This window comes from Heloderma suspectum, chromosome 4, assembly GCF_057233095.1.
Source record: "Heloderma suspectum isolate Gila_16-S chromosome 4, 16-S_ref, whole genome shotgun sequence".
NCBI classification, from domain to species: domain Eukaryota; kingdom Metazoa; phylum Chordata; class Lepidosauria; order Squamata; family Helodermatidae; genus Heloderma; species Heloderma suspectum.
The window spans coordinates 276895263-276921264 of record NC_139461.1 but is presented as its reverse complement, the minus strand read 5'-3'; the positions used below and the strand labels follow the sequence as shown (position 1 = coordinate 276921264).

Genomic DNA, 26002 nt, shown 5'->3' with positions numbered 1-26002 from the left:
AATTTGATTTTGATTTAAGAAGATATGCCCATTATTAAACCAAGCAGGACATCTGTCTAACATTTTTGGTGAACCTAAGGAAATGACTTGCTCATAACAGATTACATTACATGTAATGAATACAGTCAGCAATATTTTCACAGTTAGAAGGAAATACTTAACTTGGATATCAATACAGTGATTTAATCTGAACACATATTAGCCATATATTAAATATGCTGCCAAGCTAGTATCTAGAATATACGATGATGCAGCAATAATTTAACCCCTATTTTGGCAAACATAGCAGTTTTATACTATTGCAAAATACACTTCAGCATATAAGCCAATAACAAAAACAAATGCAAAGTTTTCCCCATACTTAATGATGAAATACTTTTCAAATTAGCAACTAGTCTAGATATTCTTTGTTTTCTATTTCCTTCCTCATATACTCAGTCTAGTAATTACTAGTCATTTTGGAGACATTTAATATGTTTAATAGCAGATGATTATTTAATAGTTATATAGCTAATGAGCAATTATTTTCCATAAGTTATAGTTGCCAATATAGAGCGGTGACTTTTTAATTTTTAATGACCAGGAAAATTAGATTGAACTGAATGAACATAAAAACTGCCATTCAACTCACAAATAAAAAAAAAATAGTTCCTATTAAAATAAACTGGCAAGCAATTTCACAGGTTCACCTGAATTACTTAACAGAGTTCTGGCAAGTGGTAAGTACCATCACCTTAAGCTTATAGAAATTAAGCTTATCTTTACTTATGTTGAGCATCATCAAATTAAATGTATTTGATGTTAACCACAACATACACCATCAGTAGTGATGCCATCCAAACTTTCATTTATTGCTTTAGAAATACAAATCCCAGTGGGCTTATAATGTTCACCTCAATATGAAGTAAGCATTTCAGTGGTGGAAGTTCTTCACTGGATCAGGTTAAAATATGAGCCAGAGAGGAATATCAGCCCTTCCTTCCTCGCCCCCCATCTACCACCTCTAGACCCCCTCCCTCACACCCCATTTACTTTCAATATCTAATCTAGCACCCCTTCCTTCTGGGTTCGGATGCCATGCCTTGTGGGTTATTTAACCCATGATGAGCTGTGGCACCTGTGGGCACCAGATTGCATTTCTAAACCCTGCTCGGAGTTGTCATGTCATGCAAACACAGCAAGCGGGGCTTAAACAACCCTCATATAACTCTAAAACAGATCATGGGTTATTAGAGAGTTGTTTAAACCTCATATAACACATGGTCACTTGATTCACATGACAGGACAACCCCCGAGTGGGGGTTGCATATTCAGAATGGCAGCCACATATGCCCCGCAGATGCCACAGCCTCACCATGCGTTAAATAACAGCCCCAATGCCTAGTATGCTGCTATGGCTGCACACCAATCACAAGCTGCACTGGGAAATGTAGTTTTCCCAGTGCTGATCTTCCAAAAGCATTGGCAACACTGCATTTCCCAGTGTGCAAGGTGTCAAAATAGGGGAGGGAGCAGAGGGAGGTGATCGCGTCCTGTTACTGTCCTAGTGACATCACGGAGGCAACAGGGTCCAATTTAGCCTTGAAAAGTTCAGATACATTTTCCAAGAGTAGAAAGCCTGAAGACAGGAGTTCTCTGTGTCAATAAATCAGAAGACCAATGGAAGAACTGAGCACTGAACAAGTGGTTTTAAGTAACTGCTATTCATTCTGGTGGGTCTTGGTCTTGCCAATGTACGTTCCAAGCAGATTGTGCCTCTGTGCCTGACTGTGTTGATTAAGCTACTGTGCTTCATATTCTACAGCCCTGATTACAAGTCAAGAATAGTAATTGTTTATTTTTTCTATCAGAAATGAACCACTCCAGGAACATTAGTTAAACCAAAACTATCAGCTCTACCTCTGCATCTAGCGTTGCTGATGCTACAATCAGACGAAGATCTCCTCGCTTCTTTTGAACCTGTGAGACACAGTAGGGGCAAATATAAACGTTGCTTAATAATGGTCAAATGTCATGAAATCCCAGAACGGATTTGTGAAAAATGCTGGCCTAGTATGCATACAAGGCAAAATCAGGTATTGTTCTCAATTTCTCAGAGAATGATCCAATCATCCACACCAAACTGAGAAGAAAGTGGTTTCATGCATTATAAACCAGCCCAGTTTCCCCTATGTTGGACAGTCATGTAGGTATGTGAACTTACCCATATAAGAAGTGTGCTATTCCTAAAATAACCCTCACCATTGATGTATCTTGCCTAGAAGTACTAAGCAAACATTAGGATAACCCAAAAAATGCTTTATGAAACAATACCAGGATTGTTGTCTTGAAGCCTTGTGAACTATCAACCAGTGTAACAGGATACACTTTGCTATTTCCATCAAAGACCACTCATTCTAGAATAGTGTCCATTCTGAAAATTAATTCAAAATTAGTGCCATCTGCCATCTCTTAGAGAAGCAAACGCTCAGCATTGGGCTGTCTCAGCCACTGGGGGAAGAACCTTTGTTTGAAAATGGCACGTTGTAGGGCCAGGGTAGTGGGTTCACAACTGCTGAATAGAGGCTCTGAAAAGAATTTCCGGATGATAGCTACCAGAGCATTACAAGGCTTTTCCCTTTTCCCAATGCAACAATTCAAAGACTAGAGGGAGGACAACCTAGTACAAAGTATAGTTAGAGAGTTCTAACCTTTTTTAACAAGCCAATGGCAATGTCTGTATACAAGGTCCTTTCATGGGCTTCATCCAACATGATGACACTGAATCAAAGCAAAAAGAACAAGGTTCCAATCATGAGGTGTTAATTAATGCTAGAATTAAGACCACCTGAAAACATCCAGTTAGCAAGTGTAACCCATGATATGATAGCCACAGTTCAGATAATCACTGAAGTGGCATGCAAACCAATCTTGGCAGCCATACATTTGTAATTGACAGAATTTAAAACCCCAGAGTTGCAGCAGCCATCAACAAAGCACCACTGTGAAAAAATAACACCTCACACAGTTACTACTCAGGAAAGACAAGTAATGGAAGGGCAGGAATAGCTTCACTTAAGTCAGTGCCCTATACAGTAATACATCGACCATGGTATTCCTCCAAACCAGGAGCCTGCCTGGAATCAGGGGCAATGTGGTTCAGTCATTCTGTTTTTACTTTCATGGTCAATTCTAGACAGGGTGTGTGTGTGTGTGTGTGTGGCCAGGGGGGCTATTGCCTTCCCCAACCTCCAAATGTTTTGCGCTACAATGCCCAGCATTCCTGACAATACACCATGCTGGTTGGGGCTCATGGGAACTGAAGTCAAAAACATCCAGAGGGAACCAGGTTAGGGAAGGTTGCTCTGCTCCATGGAAGTTATGCTATGGTATTCAGCAGGGTTCCATTTTGTCCCACATGGAACTGCTGAAGTCATCTAGGGATTTGGAACACTGACACCAAACTCTATTTCTCCTTTTCATCAAATTTAGATGATGCTGTGGAGCTGCTGATCTGGTGCTTAAGCTCTGTGATGAAACTGGTTAGGGCCAATAAATTGAACGTCAATCCTCACAGAACAGAGGTGCTGTTTGTAGGTGGTATGTCTGTCTTAGGAGATGGTATATGGCCTGTCCTGGATAGGGTGGCACTCCTTGGAAAGATCAGGTTGTAATCTGGAGGTACTATTAGATTCAGTCCTATCTCTGAAAAGCCAAGTTGCCTTGATGGTACAAAGCACCAGAGGCTGATGTGTTAGCTGCAGCATCTTAAAGACAGAGAGAGCCTGGGCATAGTTATTTATACTCTGGCAACATCCCATCTAGATTACAGCAATCCATTATTCATGGGACTCCCCTTGAAGGTAGTTCAGAAACGACTGTTAGTAAAGAAAACAAAAACAGGGCAGTTAGGCTACTAACTGGGACCAAAAGTATAAAACATATCTTGCCACTTAAAACAACTGCACTACCTTCTGGTTTCTTCCCAGGCACAATTAAAAATGGTGGTTTTAACCTTCAAAGCCATAAATGGCTTGGACCCAGGATACTTGAAGGATTACACCACCTTGTACGAGCCTGCGTGGTTATTGAGATCTTAAATCAGAGGCCCTTCTGTTATCTAAGTTGCAGCAGATAGTGGCCTGTGAAAGAGCCCTCTTCAGTTGTGGCACCCCAACTCTGGAATGCCCTCCCCATGGAGGCATGTCTGGCACCAAGTCTGTTACTCCTTTAGCACCAAGTGAAGGTCTTTTTATTTCCCCAGGTCTTTCTGTTCCACTGTGTGTTTTATGTGGCTTTTCATTTTCTCTGCGGCTCTGGCTTTGTTGCTTTAATTGCATTTTATAGTTTTATGTAAATTTCTCTGGGAGGCCGTTGGCCTGAAAAGTGATCTAGAAATAAATATGTGTGGTACGGACTACACAACAAAACCCTGAGACGGACTATTGAGGTGAAGTGTGGGAAAGGGGGGAAATAATCTGGCTGTAAAATTTCATGTGTTGCATTCCAATAATCTCTCACATTAGTTATGTAGTACCATAACTGTACGTGGCCTATTACAGACTAATAAGGAAGAGACAGACAGTATCTGCCCCCAAAAGCTTACAGTCTAAAATCCAATGAAGGGAAGAAAGTAACTAAGGATGAATGTCAGCAAAATAGGGTCATATCATTATATACAGCATTAAAATAATCAGCCAATTTACCTGTATCTTGTTAACAGTGGATCAGCCATCATTTCCCGCACTAGCATTCCATCAGTTAGGAACTAAAACACAGAAACAATAACAATCTATGACTTGTTCTGAAACAATCCCAGTAACAGAAAACTCCAGAAGTCATAAATAATTCCCTGTTTCCAAAGTTCAGAGGTCAGCGTTAATTGTTATATATATGACACTAGTGACACACAAGAGGAAGCACGCTTGGGGAACCTGCATGATTTGCAGAAGCACAAAAAAAGGTTAGAAATAAACCTATGATGGGGAGAACATTGAGCTGTTCTTCCCAAGAACAGCCCAATGAGGGATGAGCTTGCTCGGTATCCAAAAAATGTTGATAACCAGTTTGTTCACACAAGTAGGGTTGTAAAAAGGTACTCTTTTCATAGTCGCTGACTGGGTTTGGACAACATACGCTTGTTGGTGTGTTGTCCTGCATATCCATGATGAGCTGTGGTGCCCATGGGTGCCAGGTTGCATATCCAAACCCCACTGGGGGTTGTCGTGTTGTGCGAACCCGGCGAGTGTGAGTTATGTGAGGGTTAAAGAACCCTCACAGAACCCTAAAACAGACCATGGGTTATGCAAAGATTGTTTAACCCTCACATAACCCATGCTCGCCGGGTTGGCATATGACAACCCCCAAGCCGGAGTTGCATATTCAAAATGGTGGACACACACGCCCCGCAGCCTCACCATGGATTAAATAACCCACGGTGGGCTGTTGGGTCATGCGAACAGCCCCACTGAATCAGATTTGAGGCTTCCTTCCACCATTTTCAACATGATCTTTGGAAACACAGAACAAGACCATTCTTGCACCACTTCAATTATAAATATTTAATATGTGTAGCACCTATTAGTCCCAACATGTATTTGGGAGTGGAGGAACACTTGTGGTCAGGATTCTGTTGGGCCCACATCCTACTCCTGGTGTCTACTAGGCCATACCCTCTGGGCTGCCAAATTCCATTCCTGGGCCACCTAGGTGCACAGGAATGGTCCTATTTTTATCCGCAAAATGAGTGCGATGCCAGTCCAAATAGGTCTACACAACCACCAGATCAGGATGGATCTCAAGTGTTTGGGAAGCGTTCCCCGCCCATTTCTATGAAAAATGTGGGTCTCTATTTGCACTACAATATTCTCTTCATCGTGAAAAAACTGACTGAAAACATTAGTACACTAAGGCCTGGCGTGCTATGGTCCATGGGGTCACGAAGAGTCGGACACGACTGAACGACTGAACAACAACAACAATGTATACAGGCACTTTATTCATATATATTACCTTAATCCTTGTAGCCTGTGCGTCAGTGCAATCATCAAATCGTATGCAGTATCCAACTTCATGACCCAGCAAGGCACCCCTCTCCTCAGCTACCCGGCCGGCAATCTAGGAAAAAAGATAATGTTAGATACAGTAGAGATCAAACAAGTTTTGATTCTGTTTGACTATTTTGTATTATTAGACGAAACCTAACTGACTTTACAACTTGAAGTTGAGTTAAGCTAATTTGGCTGAACTGAGCTAATCTTGTTGGACTTATATAGTTTCTACAGAAGCATAACCATCCCACATACGGTAGGGGCCAATTTCTTTTAGGTTCACTGGAGTTGCATTTACTCTGCTTGTACATGGACCATGAAGAACCAAATTAGCACAACCTCTACATTTGAAGATTTTACTAGCATAAGGAACTCAACAGCAAAAAGCTGAGATTGCCCAAATTGCTTTTCATGAAACTCAGAAGGCTGAGTGTGAGATACTTTGTCAGTAACAACAAAGGGGAGGGCTTTTTTGGTAGTGGGACCACAGTTATGGGATGCACTCCTTAAAGAGGTACACCCTGATGCTTACATTACAATCTCTTCAGTGCTAGATTAAGACAGTTATTTTCCCAGACATTTTAACTCGAGAAATACCTTCGCCTGGCACATTTCGTTGCTAATGTTATTGTTTTATTGTATATTTTAATATTTTATAATATAATAAATAATATAATTATATTTGACGTTCACCACATGGGATATATTGGATGAAGATCTGTATACAAATGCTTTAAATGAAATTAAATAAATACTTTGACACTTCACTTTTAAGGAATCCCCCCACCCTTTGAAAGCAATCCTGGGGGAAGGGGAGGGATAATTAGCTACGCTAATTCAAACCCTTCTCGGAGTAACAGAGGGGCTTTGTATCCCAAGGATCCCAAACCAGCTCTGCCCCTGTAACACCTTGTTTTGGGTCCTACTCCTGATGGGAACAGCACCAGTAGTACAATTACACCTGTGAAGCTTTCTGCAAGTATAACTGGGGCTGCTGGAATGGACATGGCCCCTGCCAGCGGAGCTCCTCTTCGCCAGAAGAGGGGTGCCTCTGCCCCATTCTAACTCCCACCAGCCAGCAGATCTGGGTGTTAGGATTGCTCTGCCAGCTGCTAGCTGTGCTACCCATTGAAATTCCATACTCTCCTAGTGACAGAGCTGTTAACAAATTCAGAATACAAAATTTAAAAGGATACGGCAGTATCCAACCATGTCATTCCACTTACACAAATTACGTTGCACTAACGTAAGAGAACTCTAGTTCAACACCAATATTGTTAGCTTGCATGATGGGTTTTCTGGGGAATCCTGTTGTGCAAGGTAACACTACTGGTGATGTGCTAGAAGTCCCTCATACTAGCACAATGTAATTTGCATTAGCAGAATGACATTGTTGGATACTGCCCTTAGAGGTCACCTCTACACTAAAATAGGGGTACATATAAAAGCATATCTCTGAAGATATTTAATACCATGTCAGCTACCTATTATAAATTAACTCCGGAAGTAATATCTCAACAGTTACTGATCCTGTAAGGATCAAGGTTTTAGGATACCAAAGCGTTGCACTGGTTTAGAGCAGCCTTGTTTTTCATATGCCTCAAATCTTTATTGCTTCAGTTAGATTTCTAACAGAGCCATTTCTGCAATTTACTCTATGATGCAATACCTATTCAAGCGTTCTCTCCAAAGGCAGACCCAAACAATCAGTAAACACATATTCCAACCACATTCTAACCTTTCCATCATCATACTGCAAAGCCACATTCTAAAACTAGCAATCCAATGGCCAGTACAAATAAAGGAAGGGGTTGAAGAATAATTTTGCAGGGGAGCCATATTAACATCCACTGGAGAAAGGAAATACACAATGTTCAAAGAAGTAAAATTGAAATAAAAAAGCAAAAGGTTTAATTATGGTTGTGCATTGTTCCAAGGGAAACAAATGGTCTTGTTGGTATCCACCACTCTTTTCTTCCCCCAAGAGTTAGATGAGTGCCTCCACACTGAGATGGTATTTGAGGAGAGCAATCAGCATTTACCGTGGTCTAAGATTGGATGAGTTTAAAAATCTTTTGCATGCACTCTAAAACTGAACTATGGACCCTTCCCATTCATGCTTGTGTGTCTTCAAGGCTGTTCTCTCTAACACTGCTCTGTCAGCAATAACATATAAACAGCTCACTCTAAAAATCAATTTCAATTAAACTAAAGTATAAACCACATCCACCAAAGCCTGCTGCACCGAAGGCCGAAATGCCCAGGCATGTTTCACGTTTATCAAAATGAACCATATGGTAAACCTCAAAAATCTTGAAACAGTGACCACACACAGTCAAATTATGGACAGCTCTGTACCTGCAGCACCACTTTTTAAGAGATGTAGAAGTCACTGTTTGAACTCAGTGCCTGTAATCAAACAGGTTTGTTTTAAAACCAGTGTATTTCAACACCAATAAACAGTAACAACAAACCGTAGTTCTTCCAAAGGAAAACTATGTAAGAAATGAGTAAGACCTGCAAAACTGTGAAGCATTTTCTGTACCCTATTTCAAACCCTCGTTATAAAAGGCACTCTGATTCCAAAGCAATGATTAATTGGTTGCACAGTTCTTTGGATCCCGGCCAAGGTTGCTGCCCTTTTCCTAACTTCTTAATTTTAAACGGATAGATTTAAACTGCTGCATACTGTACAGCTCTCAAAGCAAACTCATTTGCTTGATCAGAATATTTTATAAGCAAAAGATTTTTCTCAAGAGATCCATGGTGTGCCGAAGTTTAAACCAACCAGCTCAGAATTTGGAAGTGGCAAAGCAAATTTCTAGAAAGAAACTTTTACTACAATTCAAAGAACTGGAGTCCCTAGTTCTGCATGTCAGCCTGAGGGGGGTTCGATTTGCCTTGCAAGCCTCATCACGCCACATGACAATCCACTTTTGAAACTGAGGAGACTTTCCAAATCTGTTTGTGATATGGCTTGTGGTTCTGCTTGTGTGATATGGCATAGAATCACTATTCTATGATTCTATGATATGGCTTGTGGGTCAAATACTATCAAAATTCCCACCAGGTATGCGCAATTCCATGTTTTTTGGATCTCAATCTTAGTAAGCACAGTCTATAGTATATGGAGAGGGGCCTCTGCAGGTGCCAGGAGAGGTGTCCGAGGTCACTGTGGGTCCAGGTTGGGGACCCCACATTTACGGAGACCGGGTTAAAAAAGTAGCTCCATTTCATTGTGTTTTTCAGCCCCACAATTTCTTAACTCACATCCCAAGATTTTTTGCATATCTGCAAACAAGAATCTTTGAACTGAAGTGCAACATGTCTAGGACCTATACTCTGGAATCTATCATAATACGCTAGTTGCATTATAGCATGCAATGAAAATCTACTACTTAACTGCAGTCCACTCCTAGCAGGTTTTATCTTTTCATTGTATTAATACAGATGTCCAAAACCAATTATGTTTTCACTGGGTTGGAATGCATGATTAAGGACTAGCTTGTGCACAAATTAGGCTACCAAAACAACTGCACCTTAACACCATAATTTTATCTTCCTCCATAGTAGCTCTACCAAAACCTTTGTTCAGTTGTGATGGGCAGAGATCTTCACAACAAGTTACTTCACCTAGACATGTGAAGGTTTGGGGGAAACAACAGAAACACGGGGGGGGGGGGGCATTCCCCCCCCCAAAAATTGGACAGTTTTGGATTATTTTAAATAGTTAAACATTTCTTTTAGAATTAAGACAAGGTGTTATATATTGTTACCCAGCCTTTACTCCCCCCAAATGATTTCTAAAAACTATTCAGTAGGAAGACTTTTATAGACAGACTAGAGATGTAAAATGTCTGCAAATACCATGGGGGAAAATGTCTTTTTAATCCTCTCTGCAAGATTCCCATTGTAGTTTCCAGTGTAGAGCCAGTGTGGTGTAGTGGCTAGAGTGTTGGACTGGGAGTTGGGAGATCCGGGTTCTAGTCCCCACTTGGCCATGGAAGCTCACTGGGTGACTTTGGGCCAGTCACAGACTCTCAGCCCAGCCCACCTCACAGGGTTGCTGTTGTGAGGATAAAATGGAGGAGAAGGAGGACTATGTATGCTGCCTTGGGTTCCTTAATGTGGAAAAAAAGGCAGGATATAAATGCAATAAATAAATAAAATAATAGTTATTTCTCCCGTTTCCTATGAAAATTATTTTTCTAATGTAACTTTTACTAATAGACATTTAGCAATACTCCAAGACATGCTCAGTTTCCAAACATGAATAGAGTCACCATATCATAATATGGAAGATGTGCATTCTTGACAAGTTGTGTTTTGTTCTACAGAGTGCTGCGTTTCTGGGCTTGTTCTGGTTAAATGCTGTAGCAGTCAATTAATGTAGTTCTAATCTAAAACCCACATGTGAAAAAAATGCTTCAGGTTATCCTGCCACTATCACCAGATGTGACAGAACAGAGTGCTGGTTATTCCACCTATGTTTATTTTTTATTTTATCTTGAAGCTTGAGCCTATATAACTCAGTGCCACAATTTTTAATAAAGTTCTCAATTAGACCTCACCATTAGGAAATGCTCCCTCAGCTATAAAACCTTTAACTTATGTCACTAGAATAAACCCTCTCTACCTAAAATAAATTCAGTAGCCTGGTTCCTATGGTGTAGGTACTACCACTAAAAACAACCTTTCAAACAACCAAAAAATAAGTTTATTAACAAAAATTTAAAAAGAGAATAAAATGTCACTCTTCTCATAACAGTTAGAGATTGCTTATAGGTTCTTAAAATAAATATGGTTGCCTCCTATTCCTAAGCCAAGTCTTTTCCAACTAAGTAAGATCTCAGTAGCTTTTCCTTCAGATCAGATTTCCTTAAACTGCACCCCACAAATAGGAACAGGTTTAGGAGTTTCTGTTAACTCCTTTACAAACAGGAACAAGTGGTGTACACCAGTCTTCCTCTGCCTCCACTTCTTCCTGTTTCTAGGATGATTTGCAGGATGTTGCAGGGACTACTTGATCTGGTCAAACATAAAATAGGAACCTAAAATATGTGAGGTATAACTTGGTTTGCTCGTAAATTTATCATGTTTTGTGTATTAAATTTAAGAGTATAGTGTATTCAGGCAAAAATTACAAATGTACTAACTCAGTATACTTTTAAAAGGTTCTAAATATAATTATAAGTGTATGAGCAAACCAAATTATACATAATATAACTTTAAGACTACAAAGGCGTCACATTTGGGTTTATGTTCCATCCTGGTGCCCTCCAGATGTTTTGGACTACAGTGCCCAGAATTCCTGACCACTGGCCATGCTGCCTGAGGCTGAAGGGAGCTGAAGTTCAAAGTATCTGGAAAGTACCAGGTTGGTGGAAGGCTGTCCTAATGCAACAAAGTGACTGAAGATCTGTAAAGAGTGCTACAAAAAATGCTTGTTTTCCCATTTTTTCCAAAAAATTCCAGGATTTTTCAGAAAAAAACCAGGGGGAAACCTTGTTTTTCCTATGGCTTCAACGTTTCCAGACATTTTACATCTCTACTCATACCAAGGAAAAAATTAACAAGCAGGAAAAACAGATCTAAGATCCTATTCCATAAATTTCCATTGCAAACATGTGGAGTTGAGCAAGTCTTCATCTATCAGACTCCATCCCAGAAGCCAATCAGTTCCATAACCCAGTTCCAGTTCTATCATCACACATATTTTAATGAGATTCAAGAATGCTTAACTGTGCTCTGAATTATGCCCAAAATTGATAAAATTTGTTGCAAATATCAGGTCTTATTCAAATGCTCAAAACATTTCTCATATACTCCATATATATATATATATATATATATATACACACACACACACACACACAAACACGCGCACGTAAATAAATTTCATTAAGTATGAACTGGAGGCACTTACTGAAACACAAGCAACTCTGCGAGGCTGTGTTACTCCCACTACTCGTCCTTCGGCAGTCCAGCCAGCTTCTGTTAGATACTAAAGGGGAGGGGGTGGAATGTATCGTGAGTGAGGGTATAAAAATACCCTTTTTAGCTACTTTCATTCTTCCTTTTCTCTTCCACTTCTATTTACCTACTTTGGGAAACTTTTAATAAAGAAGCAAAATTAAGACAATAAACTTTGCTTATTTATTTCTACCGCCAAATGAAATAGTGTTAATAATGTCAAGTGTATGTTGACATAACATGGCTTTAAAACACTCACATGAAAAGAAAAGAACACTGAATTTAAGGGGGGGGGGGAAGAATAATACATTTTTTCCCATTACCTTACATTTATCTTGTCACTGGGGCAGTTTCCATCCTCAGTCCAACCTATCTCACAGGGGCTTGGATAAAACTTTGCCTTCCACAAATGAAAGGCCCCCTTCCATCATGAAAAACTTTTGATCTAGAGGAAGATTTCTGCTAGCAAAATGGGAGGAGACCATTTTTGCCAATTTCCCTCTCCCCCTGCAGTCCCCTGAAAATCTGCTCTAGAGAGTCTTCCAGAACAAGGAGGGTATAGGATCACCTCCCCTGTCTCCTACTGCCCAATGCTTCCTGAGCGGAATTCCACTCAGGGAGTGCTAAAACTCTGGATTCAGCCTAAACTTTTTGTGAGGATGACCCGGAAGGGGGGGGGGGATCTACACAGCCAAATGTGAAAAAATAAAGTAACTGAGGTAAATAAAAGAAAACATTTCCACTGAAACAAAATGTTACTGGTGGCTAATTCTCAGTATTCTATTCCCTGGAAGAGGACAAACTTAATTAACTCAATGGGCCAGTTTGCACGATCACCACAGTCCACTGTGGCTTATTTAAGCCACAGTGGGTTACAGAGCATGCAGGCAGCCATTTTGAATATTCAACCCTGTAGGGTTGTTTGGGGTTGTTTAACCTTCAAACAGCCCCTGCCACCCAGGTTCAGATGACACGACAAACCATGGCAACCCTACCACTGGGGGTTGAATATTCAAAATGGCCGCCGGCATGCACACAACCCATGGTGGTTTAAATAAGCCACAGTGGGCTGTGGTAATTGTGCAAACCCTGTCAGGTAACTATTTGCAAACATTATTAATTAAAATTTTAATGAGAAGTAGAGGAAAAAAAACACATGGTTGAGTATACAGCTCTGCCACAGGTATCTCCAATACAATGGATTGGATCCAGACTTGGTTTGGCTTAGACTCATTGAAATCAATGGGACAAATTAGTAATGACTAAATTAAGCCTCACTGATTTCAAATAAAAAGTATAACTCTAAACATAACTAAGTCTGGATCCAGCAAAATGAATGCTGTCCCACATTCATGGCATAAAATCTAGCCTAAGTTACAAGCATTAAGGCCTACTGATTACAATGGAAGAGAGCCAAGCACATGCCTAACTCAATTGAAATCAAGGAGACTTAATTAACTTCAGCTGAATCATGCTCATATTATCTATGGACATATTTTATTAAGTTTGCAGCTTGGCACCAGGGTACCCAAAGGATTGCCTCCCTTCACACGTTACTGTCTGTACACTAAGATTTTCATCAGAGGTCCTTCTCCGGGTTCCCCTGCCACCTGAGTTGTAGCGAGAGATCACAAGGGTTAGGGGCTTCTCACGGGTGACACCCCGACTGTGGAATGCTTTCACCAGGGAAACTCCCCTGTCACCTAGTGAAGCCCTTTTTATTTTCTCAGGCCTTTTAATTTAGTTATATTTGCTTTATGTTCACTGGTGGGTTTGTATTTATGCTGCTCTTATAGATTCTGCTGTTTTTACTGTATTTTTGCTTGATTTAGCTCAATTTATTTTGTAAGCCATCTTGGTAATTTGATTGAAGGGCAGGAAATAAATCCCTATAATAGATAATAACTAAATAAAAACACATTATTTCATACTCACTTGAGGAATTTGAGTGCTTTTCCCACATCCTGTTTCTCCAACAATCACCAGTGTCTGATAATTCTCTACCAGATAAAGGATGTGATTTCTAAGCTAAAAGAAAAATGCTTATTCAAATGTGATGTACAGCAGTATTCAAAGGGAGTTTTAATACAGAAATTAGGGAAGCTAATAGTCAGTGCAAACAATATAGGAATATTATTTACTTGAGCTAATTTATTTGTTTGTATATTGTATTTCTTAAAACACCTGATAAAAAGATTTCCAGTTTAAAACATAATGCTAATAGCACAATAAAAATGCAACATCATCATAACAAAACAATAAAATGTAACAGAACATAAAATGAAATAAACATACAATCTACACCAAATAGGCTACAATCTAGCACAGAGATCTTATAACCCACTGAATTCAACATATGTCTAAATCCATGGTAGATTGTGGCATACATGGTTTCACTCAAAACTAAATTGTCTCAAAATTAATAAGGTCGCAATCCTATGCATGTTTAGACAGAAAAAAAGTCCTACAACTCCCAGCATTCCCCAGCCAGCCACGACTTTTTTCTGCCTAAACATACATAGGATTGCACCCTAAGTCACCATAAATGGAATGCCCTGAAATTATTTTATCAGAGGCTAATAAAAAATGTACAATCTCTCTTCTTTTCTACCTATTATCATTTTCCATGTTGCAAAGCAAATTTAAAAGATAAGGTGGTAAAATATGCAGAAGACAGATTATATTCACAATAATTAAATCTGATGTATCAAAAGAAAATGTATACCTTGAAAACTGGTAGCTTTTGCCTCTGTTGTTCAATAGAAAGGGAAACATAGGGGTTATAGATGACTGAAACACTAGCGCTTTCAGCGGCACTCTGTCTCTCCTCTGAGAGGCTGACACCAGGCCCTTCTGTGCCTACGTGACCAAATAAATAAATCACTATTAATAGGATGATGACTTTTAAACAAACACAAAGAAGGTAGGGAAATAATATTATCTGAACAAACCTCTTTATGTAATAGTACTTTTATAACTTGGAAGGGTATCTTTGAGGCAGAATTAGACACCATAACAAATTTGTAAAAAGATGGTTTGCCTTTTCAAAAGCTCACTTGCAACTGAAAATAAGCTATACATCAGAATTTAGTCCAAATTCATTTAAAAACAATATATATAATTAAACTATTGTGGACTGCTGCAGGTTACTAGCGCTACTGACAGCTGTAAGTGCTGAATCATACAACTGAAGTTACAAGGAGAAAAAAACGAAACCTCGTTATGGATATGCATAATTTGCAGTTTCCCGCAAGCAAGTTCATTGGGATGCCCTTCAGTTGTAGGAGGCATGCCATCAGCTGCTGGCAACAAGAAAACTAGAGACCTCTACTCATTCCAGGTTGACCTAGGCTTGGTATTCATGATACATTTTTTAAACAGCATGAGCAGTACTCAAGTGGCACATATACTTGTCTGCCTGTATTTATTTATGTATTTATTTAAAAATATTTCTATACTGCCAGTCATATAAAACATATCCAGGTGGGGTACAAGATTAAAACCATCACACACTTGTGTATACACACACACACACACACAGCTGTTTCACAGCTTAGGGGCATTGCTGCTGAATTCCCGGGTCCCATGGTGAAGTCATGACACAGAATGTTGTTCCAGCTGAAGTGCCAGCTCCATCCACTGTTGGAAGATGGAGACCTGGTCACTATCATCCTTGCCTTGCTGATATCTAGACTACATGCTACATGGGACTGCCCTAGAAAATTATTTGAAAACTTCAGCTGGCACAACATGTTGTCACCTGGCTGCTGGCAGATACAGGTTGGTGAGGAAACATTAGTACAGGGGTCAGGGGCAGGGGACATGTAGTCCTGCAGTAGTTGCTGAATTCCAACTCCAGCCTCGGCCAGTATGGCTAATGGTCAGGGATGATGGAAGTTGCAGTCCAACATCATCTGGGGGACCAAAGTTTCCCAACCCGTGTTAGTAGTTCAAAAACAGAAACAATACTTTGCCCTATCTAAGTAGCAATAAATAGTCCCAAAGATAAGAGCACTCCTCACACCAAGCAGATCTTGGTTGGGGGAAGAGCAGGCATAATTGGCAGCTCTGCTTCCTTTGGGACAATGCACAGATAATTTACAGCTGACATTCCTCATCAGCTGTACACATCTGCCACCATATTCGACAGGGCAAAGATGATTTTAGGCATTCATGAGGTAATTGGTCATCTCCAAAATTACTCCTGCAGAGCCAGTAACAGCCTATTATTTCATTGCATGTTTCTTGGCAGTTGTACTCATTATGAATATCTAAGAGCTACTCAAGCACAATAATCAAGATAGCTTGACTCATGCTGACCATCAATGGGACCAAGCCAAAACCCAAAGATGCTGAGGTTGTTAAATCCAAGTAAAAGTACCTGTGGTTATGCTCTCCTGACATAAATCATATACATCACTTCTGCAATGCAATGTTCCTGTCAGGAGTTAACAGAGCACTGGTGGAAGTTAAAATCCAATCAAATTATGATTTTTATAGTAGTCAATGTCTATAGTAGTCAACGTGCATGGCAAGATTTCATTCATAAAACTGCCTCTGGTAAATAAAAGAGATTGCGGTGCAATACTGTGAAAAAACGATTTCAGATGACATTTTCCACCCATACAGTGTGCCAAAAGAAATCCTGTTTGAAAAGTCAATAATAATTTTCCCAACAGCAGTCAACAGGAGAAGACTGTGCAAATATTGTGTAGTTGACAAAAATATTAAAATATTGGTAATGAAACATGTACTGCACACCACTACTAGACCAGGGGTACAATCCTATGCATGTTTAGACAGAAAAAAGTCATACAGTTCCCAGCCATGCTGGGAATTGTAGGACTTTTTTCTGTCTAAACATGCATAGTATGCTGGGAATCGTACGACTTTTCTGTCTAAACAGGCATAGGAATGCACCCTGGCTGCAATATAATAAACTATATTTCCATACATATAAACGATATTTCCATTTCTTTCTGTATCAGCATATGCAGAAACAAGGCCATGGTGGCTGCACAACAGTGTGGAGCTAATTCTTCCAATATTAAACATTGTTAAGCATTGCTAATATTTAGCACTACATTTACCCATTAGTATATACTACTCTATACTATACATATGCAGTGTCCAACCTTATGTATGTTTACTCAGACCTGAACTAAATCAGCTGTGTTCAAGGAAACCTACTCCCAAGTAAGTGTGCTGCATTGCTCTATAATACGTCTTTAGCTTGAAACACCACATTACAGGTTGGTGGCCATCTACAGGGGGCAATCATTTTTTAACTCCTCCATCATCTACCAATTTGATAGTTCAAAAGCCATGCCCCCTGCCCCACTCCAGCCACCCTTCAAACATTTTTCACACTTCAATATTAGCAAAAAGAGCTGGTGAAGGCAAATGGTCTGTGGTGACAGCTAAAATTGTCCAGTTAACAGTCTTTTTCCTTGAGAAAAAAAATGGATTTTACTACTGGTAAAAAAAACACAAACACAAACAGAAAGTAGCAAGTAACAGCATTTATCACAACAAAGTTTTACTGATGAAATCAAATGCTACTTCACAATTTACAGGATGGGATGTTCCCCATTCACCACTCCAAACCACTCCCAGATTCCATAGATGAAGGGTACTAAAATCTATGGCCTGATCAGATTTCACAGCCTGGCTTACAGTTTAATCCTATGCATGTCTACTCAGAAGTAAATTCCATTGAGTTCAGTGAGGCTTACTCTTAGGTAAGTGTAATTAGGATTGCTGTGAGCTGATTCCAATAACAATTTAAGTAACATAGTGGACTGGTTCACATGATCACCGCAGCCTACAGTGGCTTATTTATTTAAGCCATGGTGGGTTGTTGCACACGCTAATGGCCATTTTGAATATTATTCCCAAGCAGGGGGTTGCCATGGTTTGCAGTGTCATCTGAACCTGGGCAGCAGGGATTGTTGGAGGGGGAAACCACAGTGAACCGTGTCGATTGTGCAAACCTGGTCAGTGACACCAGACAAACATTTACACAATACTAAAGGCTATTTTTTTTTAAGTTTGTTGCATCAGTGAAAGCATCTCAAAGACTTATACCCTTTTGCAACCTGCAAACAAGTGCCAGCAACAGCTTGTAACTATGCACAAATAAATATACAATGAGGGCAACAACTGCTGCAAACACTGTTCTTGAACTGTTAGGGAGATTAGTTCTAGACCTAGAAATGAGCAATGATTTAATTTAAATAAACATTAATAGGCCTATAAAATTTCATTCCCACAGAGAAAAATTGTACTAATTGTCCTTCAGACCAGGACAATCACCTCAAAAGCACCATGCAAATATCAAAGAGGTAGTATGCGAATGGCTTAGCACTGCAGAAATACTGCTACCTCAACATTAAATATGTTTCACAAGCAGTAAGCTAAAAGAGAACAGGATCTAATTTCACTGCAGATTTTTTTGACCTTGTTGCTTTTTTGCTCATATGCAAGCTTGCCTTTATAGTTTCCAGATGATTCTAGTTTTAAAATCTTCTCCTTTTAATTTAGAATCTAAATTCTAGATCAGCCTTGCCCAACCTGGTGCCCTCCAGATGTTTTGGACTACAAGTCCCAGCATTCCTGAGCACTAGCCATGCTGGCTGGGGGGTTGAAGTCCAAACATCTGGAGGGCACCAGATTGGGGAAAACTTGTCTAGATTATGATGAAAATATTCCATGTTATTACAGCTCTGCACACACAAAATGCAGTATACTGTATAGCCTTCTCCAATTTGTGCAGGCCATTTGGCTGGTATTACAAGTAAATCAAAATAAGCAATATAATTATTTTTCAACTGATGAACTGCTGATGGAAAAGATGTGAGTGCAATCCTCATTATATTTAAACAGAAATAAGTTCAACTGATTTCAATAAAACCTGCTTCCAAGAGGGTAGTGTGAGAATTAAACGTAAGCATACTTAGAACTGCTACCCAACAATATATACATGCACGCAGAATCCCACTACGCTAAACAGACTCCCTACTCAGTGTGAAATCTTAGGACTGAACTCTTAAGAGAGTCTCTAGGACTACCAAGCAGCTAAGCTAAATACGCTGTGTTAAAGTGTCTTTCTCCCCTTCATGGATCACTGCCTTGTTGTGGCGAAGGGGCTTGCATAACTCAGTGAAGCCATAAGCTATGAAAATAAGATCATGGCATCTGGCCCCATCGCTTCCTGGCATATAGAAGGGGAAGAATGGAAGCAGTGACAGATTTTACTTTTTTGGGCTCCAAGATCACCGCAGACGGTGACTGTAGCCATGAAATTAAAAGACGCTTGCTCCTTGGAGGAAAGCTATGGCCAACCTAGACAGCATAGTAAGAAGCAGAGACATCACCTTGCCGACAAAGGTCCGTCTAATCAAAGCTATGGTTTTCCCAGTAGTAATGTATGGCTGTGAGGGCTGGACTATAAGGAAGGCTGAGCGCAGAAGAATCGATGCTTTCGAACTGTGGTGCTGGAGAAGACTCTTACAAGTCCCCTGGACTGCAAGGAGGTCAAATCAGTCAATCCTAAAGGAAATCAACCCTGAGTGCTCATTGGAAGGACAGATACTGAAGCTGAAGCTCCAATATTTTGGCCACCTAATGCGAAGAGAAAACTCTCTGGAAAAGCCCCTGATGCTGGGAAAGACTGAAGGCAAAAGGAGAAGGGGACGGCAGAGGATGAGATGGCTAGATAGCATCACCGATGCAATGAATATGGACTTGAGCACGCTCCGGGAGAGAGCGGAGGACAGGAAGGCCTGGCGTGCTATGGTCCATGGGGTCACGAAGAGTCGGACACGACTGAACGACTGAACAACAACAACAACAAAAGTGTCTTTCTACAGTTCCTCAACCGGAAAGCAGCTCCAGCGCAGAATCCCTCAGGACGGCAAAAAACGAGACGCACTAATCGTCATTTGCACCAGAGGTCACAGGTATTTCTTTCCAAACTAGTGGCATGCACAAGGATAATAAAGATGAAGGCGCTCTGAAGCATGTGCCTTTTCCTCCCCAACGTCATTACGATGGACGGCTGTCAACTTGTGTCCAGGCCACCCGGAACCCCAACACCCTTTGTTAATTGTTTAATGCATTCCGGGGAAGGGACTAGCTTTCCGTTGTGGTAACAAAGGAGAGACGCGGCTCCGCTCTCCTTCCCGTCCTCCGCGAGGAAGCACCGCCGGGCAGAGCCTCTTCATCTCCCGGACCCCGCCCCCCAGTCCTTCGGAAGCATGAAAAAGCGCTTCCGCCCGGTGAAAGAACGAACAGCAAAACCTCCGGCCGCAGCCTTTTACTCCCGCCTGTTTAGCTCGCCCAGGTCCTTTTCTTCCCGCCCGTCCCGAAAGGTTCAGTCCCTACCTGGTTTCCAAAACTTCAACGGACCGACGGGCGCCGCCATCTTGGGGTGAAAGGTCAAAAGGAAGGGAAGGAGCCCCCTCCGCGGCGCAGCCTGAGAGAACCACGTGTTGGAGAGGGGGTTCGTGGTTGGCCAGCGGCTGCCGTGGCTGCTTCCCCCCCTTTCCTCAGGCTTGCGTTGCAGCTGCCCGCTTGGCGCCAAAGGTGGAGCTGAGCCGAGGCGCAAAGCTCTTCTTTCGCGAGTGCAGCGCGCTCCTGATAATGTAGTGTATATGCAAAACACAAAGCAGACGCCATATTTTGTGAGATTTTTTTAGCTGGTCCTAATAAAGATACTTTATTGTGGTTTTTGATTCCCCCCCCAATGGCTACCTACAATCTGTGTGCAAAAGAGTCCCGTCACAGTTTAAAGACCTACAGATAACAGCGCAATCCTAAGCGTATTTACTCAGAAGTAAGCCGCACGGCGTTCAATGGGGGTTACTGCCAGGAAAGCGTGCACAGGGTTCCTTAGGCTGCAGTACTCTCTCTCTACATTAACTTGGGAATAGGCCCCATTAAACACAAAGGGATTTCTCAATAAACACGCATAAAATTATGCTGGAATTAAGGCATCCGTTTTCCTGGATTTCAAGGGGTGGGGGGAGAAATCGTAAAGACTGGTTAGAAGACCGTGGGGTGTGTGAGAGAGATCTGCCCACTGAACTTTTCATGCATTTGATGGGATGGGCTGTGATCCATGAATGCTTATGTCACACAGTCATCCTTTTATCTGGCATGAACTTCTTTTTGGTGTTTGTTGTAACACTACCACAATTACCGTTCTGGAATTTATACATTGAAAGTATCAGGAAAAAGGAAATGAGCCACCCCAAAAGAAAAAAAAAAACTAGAGCAAAGCCCGCTGCAGCGCATGGAGTGCTTGCCGAATCACAGCCTAACAATTTGTACCTTAGAGATAAGCAGGCTTCAATCCTGCACAGGAAAGCGCCTTAAAATCCACTGAAGTCAACAAGATTGTACGCAGGCTTCAATCCTGCGTACACACACCAGAGAATGTGGTGTAAATAAACATAAGAGTATGTTTATTTGTTGGTGTTTGAAATCATTTTTGTTGTTGTCAACTACCTTCAATTCGAATTCAGGGTAAGCCATTTAACATCACAGTGATGCAAATATATGCCCCAACCACAGATGCTGAAGAAGCAGAAGTAGATGAGTTCTATGAGGATCTGCAGCACCTACTGGATAGTACGCCAAAAAAAGTTGTTATTTTCATTACAGGAGACTGTAATGCTAAGGTGGGTAGTCAAATGACACCTGGAATTACAGGCAAGCATGGTCTGGGAGAACAAAATGAAGCAGGGCATAGGCTGGTAGAATTTTGCAAAGACAACTCACTGTGCATAACAAACACTCTCTTCCAACAACCTAAGAGACAACTTTATTCATGGACTTCACCAGACCGTCGACACCGAAATCAGATTGACTACATCCTTTGTAGCCAAAGGTGGCGGACATCTATGCAGTTGGTAAAAACAAGACCTGGAGCTGATTGTAGTTCAGATCACGAACTTCTTCTTGCACAATTTAGAATCAGACTAAAGAGAATAGGGAAGACCCACAGATCAATTAGATATGAGCTCACGAATATTCCTAATGAATATGCAGTGGAGGTGAATAATAGATTTAAGGGACTAGATTTAGTAGATAGGGTCCCGGAAGAACTATGGACAGAAGTTCGCAATATTGTTCAGGAGGCGGCAACAAAAAACGTCCCAAAGAAAAAGAAAACCAAGAAGGCAAGATGGCTGTCTGCTGAGACACTGGAAGCAGCCCAAGAAAGAAGGAAAGCAAAAGGCAACAGTGATAGGGGGAGATATGCCCAATTAAATGCAAAATTCCAGAGGTTAGCCAGAAGAGATAAGGAATTATTTTTAAACAAGCAATGCATAGAAGCGGAAGAAGATAATAGAATAGGAAGGACAAGAGATCTCTTCCAGAAAATTAGAAACATCGGAGGTAAATTCCAGGCAAAAATGGGTATGATCAAAAACAAAGATGGCAAGGACCTAACAGAAGCAGAAGAGAGCAAGAAAAGGTGGCAAGAATATACGGAAGATCTGTATAGGAGGGATAATAATATCGGGGATAGATTTGACGGTGTGGTCAGCGAGCTAGAGCCAGACATCCTGAAGAGTGAGGTTGAATGGGCCTTAAGAAGCATTGCTAATAACAAGGCAGCAGGAGATGACGGTATCCCAGCTGAACTGTCTAAAATCTTGCAAGATGATGCTGTCAAGGTAATGCATGCCATATGCCAGCAAATTTGGAAAACACAAGAATGGCCAACAGATTGGAAAAAATCAACCTATATCCCCATACCAAAAAAGGGAAGCACCAAAGAATGTTCAAACTATTGAACAGTGGCACTTATTTCACATGCCAGTAAGGTAATGCTGAAGATCTTGCAAGGTAGACTCCAGCAATTCATGGAACGAGAATTGCCAGATGTACAAGCTGGGTTTAGAAAAGGCAGAGGAACTAGAGACCCAATATCCGCTGGATAATGGAGAAAGCCAGGGAGTTTCAGAAAAACATTTATTTCTGTTTTAGTGACTATTCTAAAGCCTTTGACTGTGTGGATCATCACAAATTGTGGCAAGTTCTTGGTGGTATGGGGATACCAAGTCATCTTGTCTGCCTCCTCTGTATAACAACCAAGTAGCAATGGTAAGAACAGACCACGGAACAGCGGACTGGTTTAAGATTGGGAAAGGAGTACGGCAGGGTTGTATACTCTCACCCTACCTATTCAACCTGTACGCAGAACACATCATGCGACATGCTGGGCTTGATGAAGCCAAGGCTGGAGTTAAAATTGCTGGAAGAAACATTAACCATCTCAGATATGCAGATGATACCACTTTGATGGCTGAAAGTGAGGAGGAGCTGAGGAACCTCATGACGAAGGTGAAAGAAGAAAGTGCAAAAGCTGGGTTGCAGTTAAACCTCAAAAAACCCAAGATTATGGCTACCAGCTTGATTGATAACTGGCAAATAGAGGGAGAAAACATGTAGGCAGTGACAGACTTTGTCTTTCTAGGCGCAAAGATTACTGCAGACGCTGACTGCAGCCAGGAAATCAGAAGACGTTTACTTCTTGGGAGGAGAGCAATGACAAGTCTTGATAAAATAGTGAAGAGCAGAGACATCACACTGACAACAAAGGTCCGCATAGTTCAAGCAATGGTATTCCCCGTAGTAACCTATGGGTGCGAGAGCTGGAGCATAAGGAAGGCTGAGCGAAGGAAGATAGATGCTTTTGAACTGTGGTGCTGGAGGAAAATTGTGAGAGTGCCTTGGACTGCAAGAAGATCAAACCAGTCCATACTCCAGGAAATAAAGCCAGACTGCTCACTTGAGGGAATGATATTAAAGGCAAAACTGAAGTACTTTGGCCACATCATGAGAAGACAGGACATCCTGGAGAAGATGCTGATGCTAGGGAAAGTGGAAGGCAAAAGGTAGAGGAGCCGACCAAGGGCAAGTGGATGGATGATATTCTGGAGGTGACGGACTCGACATTGGGGGAGCTGGGGGTGGCGACAGCCGACAGGAAGCTCTGGCGTGGGCTGGTCCATGAAGTCACAAAGAGTCGGAAGCGACTGACTGAATAAACAACAACAAAAACTACCCTACAAAGATGGAGTGTGTGTGTGTGTGTGTGTGTGTATTTAAATGCATGTTTATTTCACTCCCACAGAGGAAAAGTAAATGAATATGCTATCAAAAAATGACATACAAAGACTTGGCTAACCTGAGGCACAAGTGGTACGGGCCTGAGGATATAAATGTAACAAATAAATAGCAGAGGTTTGTGGCACTTCTGGATTGGGGTAGGAAGACTAACAGGCCTGCCTATGGTATAGTTAGGCTTGCATTTCTGCTGGCCTATCCTGTGCTAAACTGTTGCTACCTTCTGTCTCACCCAGTAGGTTAGAGCACTGGTCTCCCAGGGGGTGCACAAGACGATCCATTGGGGTGCACGAGCCCCTGATAACTGAGCAGCCTCCTGCTACCCCGATGAGCTGCCATTGTGTGCCATGATGGCAGTGGCAGAGGCAGCAGGATGGGACAGGAGCCAAGAGGGAAGCTCCACGGCATTTCTCACTCAGCTCCAGTCCTATCCTGCCTCTGCTGCGGCCACCAAGAGCAACTGTGCCAGTCTCTGCCAGGCACGACAGAGGAAGGCGCAGTTGCTTGCTTAGCTGTGACACTGGAGCAGCTGCCATCCTGCCGAAGGAGAGCAAATTTGTTCCAAATTTGCTGACCTTTTCTGTGATGACAAGTGGCTGTCAGTAGTATGCTACCTAGCAAATATTTTTGAAAAAATAAACACACTTAGGGCGCAATCCTATGGCCACTAGTCAGCGGCTAGATGGCCATAGGATAAGTCAATTCCCGGAGAAGCGACCTCCACCCTCTCCGGAGCTGCCTCATAGGCAGTGTGGATTGGCCTCGCACTCCACGCTCGTAAGAGGAGTGTGGAGCAGCGAAAGCGGGGCGTTCCTGGGGGAGCGCCGGGGCAGGAAGGGTGGAAGTCCTGTTCTGACGCGTCTAGTGTTTCCACCCCCCACTCCAACTTCCTGCGGCTACACAGCCGAAGTTGTCTGTCTAGCCGCAAATGCCCTTCAGGCTGGAAGAGTTTCAACACTCCTATAACACTCCAGCCTTGAAACACTGAAGTATGTCCTCAGATTTCTCTTGTCCATCGATGACTGCTGTGTCCATGTAACAATATCAGATTCTCAAGTGAACCAAGCAGCATGTGTCGACATATACAAAGCTGCTCATGTCCCAAAGGTTGAGCTTTCTGAATTCTCATGCATGATCTCAGGCGGCCTGCTGTGGGCTGTAGATTAGTGGGAGAAGATACATGGAGCATCCTCATTCTTATTAAGGGCGGAGTTTGGGATTTGGTGACCTGGCCCCTTCCAGTTGTATGAGTCTATGAAGGTTTCTAAAGGTTAAGCAAAAGTCACTTTCAGGCACACCCAGTATGAAATGCATGTGTCAGTCAATCACTAGTCATTTTTTTCCTCTTGTCAGGGGCAAAGAAACCACTGCACTGTAAAAAAAAGAAATCAGGTGAGAAACAGCAGGACAGGCTCCAGAGCGCACCAAGGATCAGCACCCTAATACCTGCAAAAGGCCCATCATTCCACTTTACACGGAGCACCCAAGAGGACCCATTGAAAATGCCTTGCCCGATTCTAAAGCCAGCATTGTGAAAGATTTAGTTGCAGCATTTAAAGAGAGATGACACATACAAAGCAAAAGGTAGAAGCAGAAGAAGGCTATGCAAATAAGCAGTGGTTCCCATGCTTAAACTCAAATTCAGAATGCTGCACTACAATCCATGAGTGTTGTCACCTGTTCACATAATCATTCTGGAAAGCTCAAGAATTTCGTCCATAATAAAGCAGGAAATATGTTTAGGACGGGGAGGATGTCCATATTGTAGTGCATCCATCTCGCCCCAGATATTCTGAAATATAAATACCTTGAGAGTAAATATAAACACAGAATGAGACCCAGGCAAAGGCATTTAAGCA

The 26002-nt window shown here is 41.7% G+C and overlaps 1 protein-coding gene across 6 annotated transcripts in view; it reads right to left on the bottom strand.

The window, feature by feature from the left end:
• DHX35 (DEAH-box helicase 35) overlaps window positions 1–20457 on the bottom strand; it is a 49265-nt gene extending 28808 nt beyond the window's left edge. For all 6 annotated transcript variants that reach the window (XM_084853941.1, XM_084853942.1, XM_084853944.1 and 3 more), the window contains exons 1-8: window positions 20388–20457; window positions 14728–14861; window positions 13938–14030; window positions 11956–12033; window positions 5992–6096; window positions 4686–4747; window positions 2691–2760; window positions 1900–1959 (exon numbers count right to left, since the gene is read on the bottom strand). In XM_084853941.1, coding sequence (XP_084710067.1) covers window positions 1900–1959; window positions 2691–2760; window positions 4686–4747; window positions 5992–6096; window positions 11956–12033; window positions 13938–14030; window positions 14728–14861; window positions 20388–20427 — 642 coding nt within the window. In that variant the 5' untranslated portion in view covers window positions 20428–20457. The remainder of the gene's footprint in view (window positions 1–1899; window positions 1960–2690; window positions 2761–4685; window positions 4748–5991; window positions 6097–11955; window positions 12034–13937; window positions 14031–14727; window positions 14862–20387) is intronic.
• Window positions 20458–26002: the final 5545 nt, after the last annotated feature.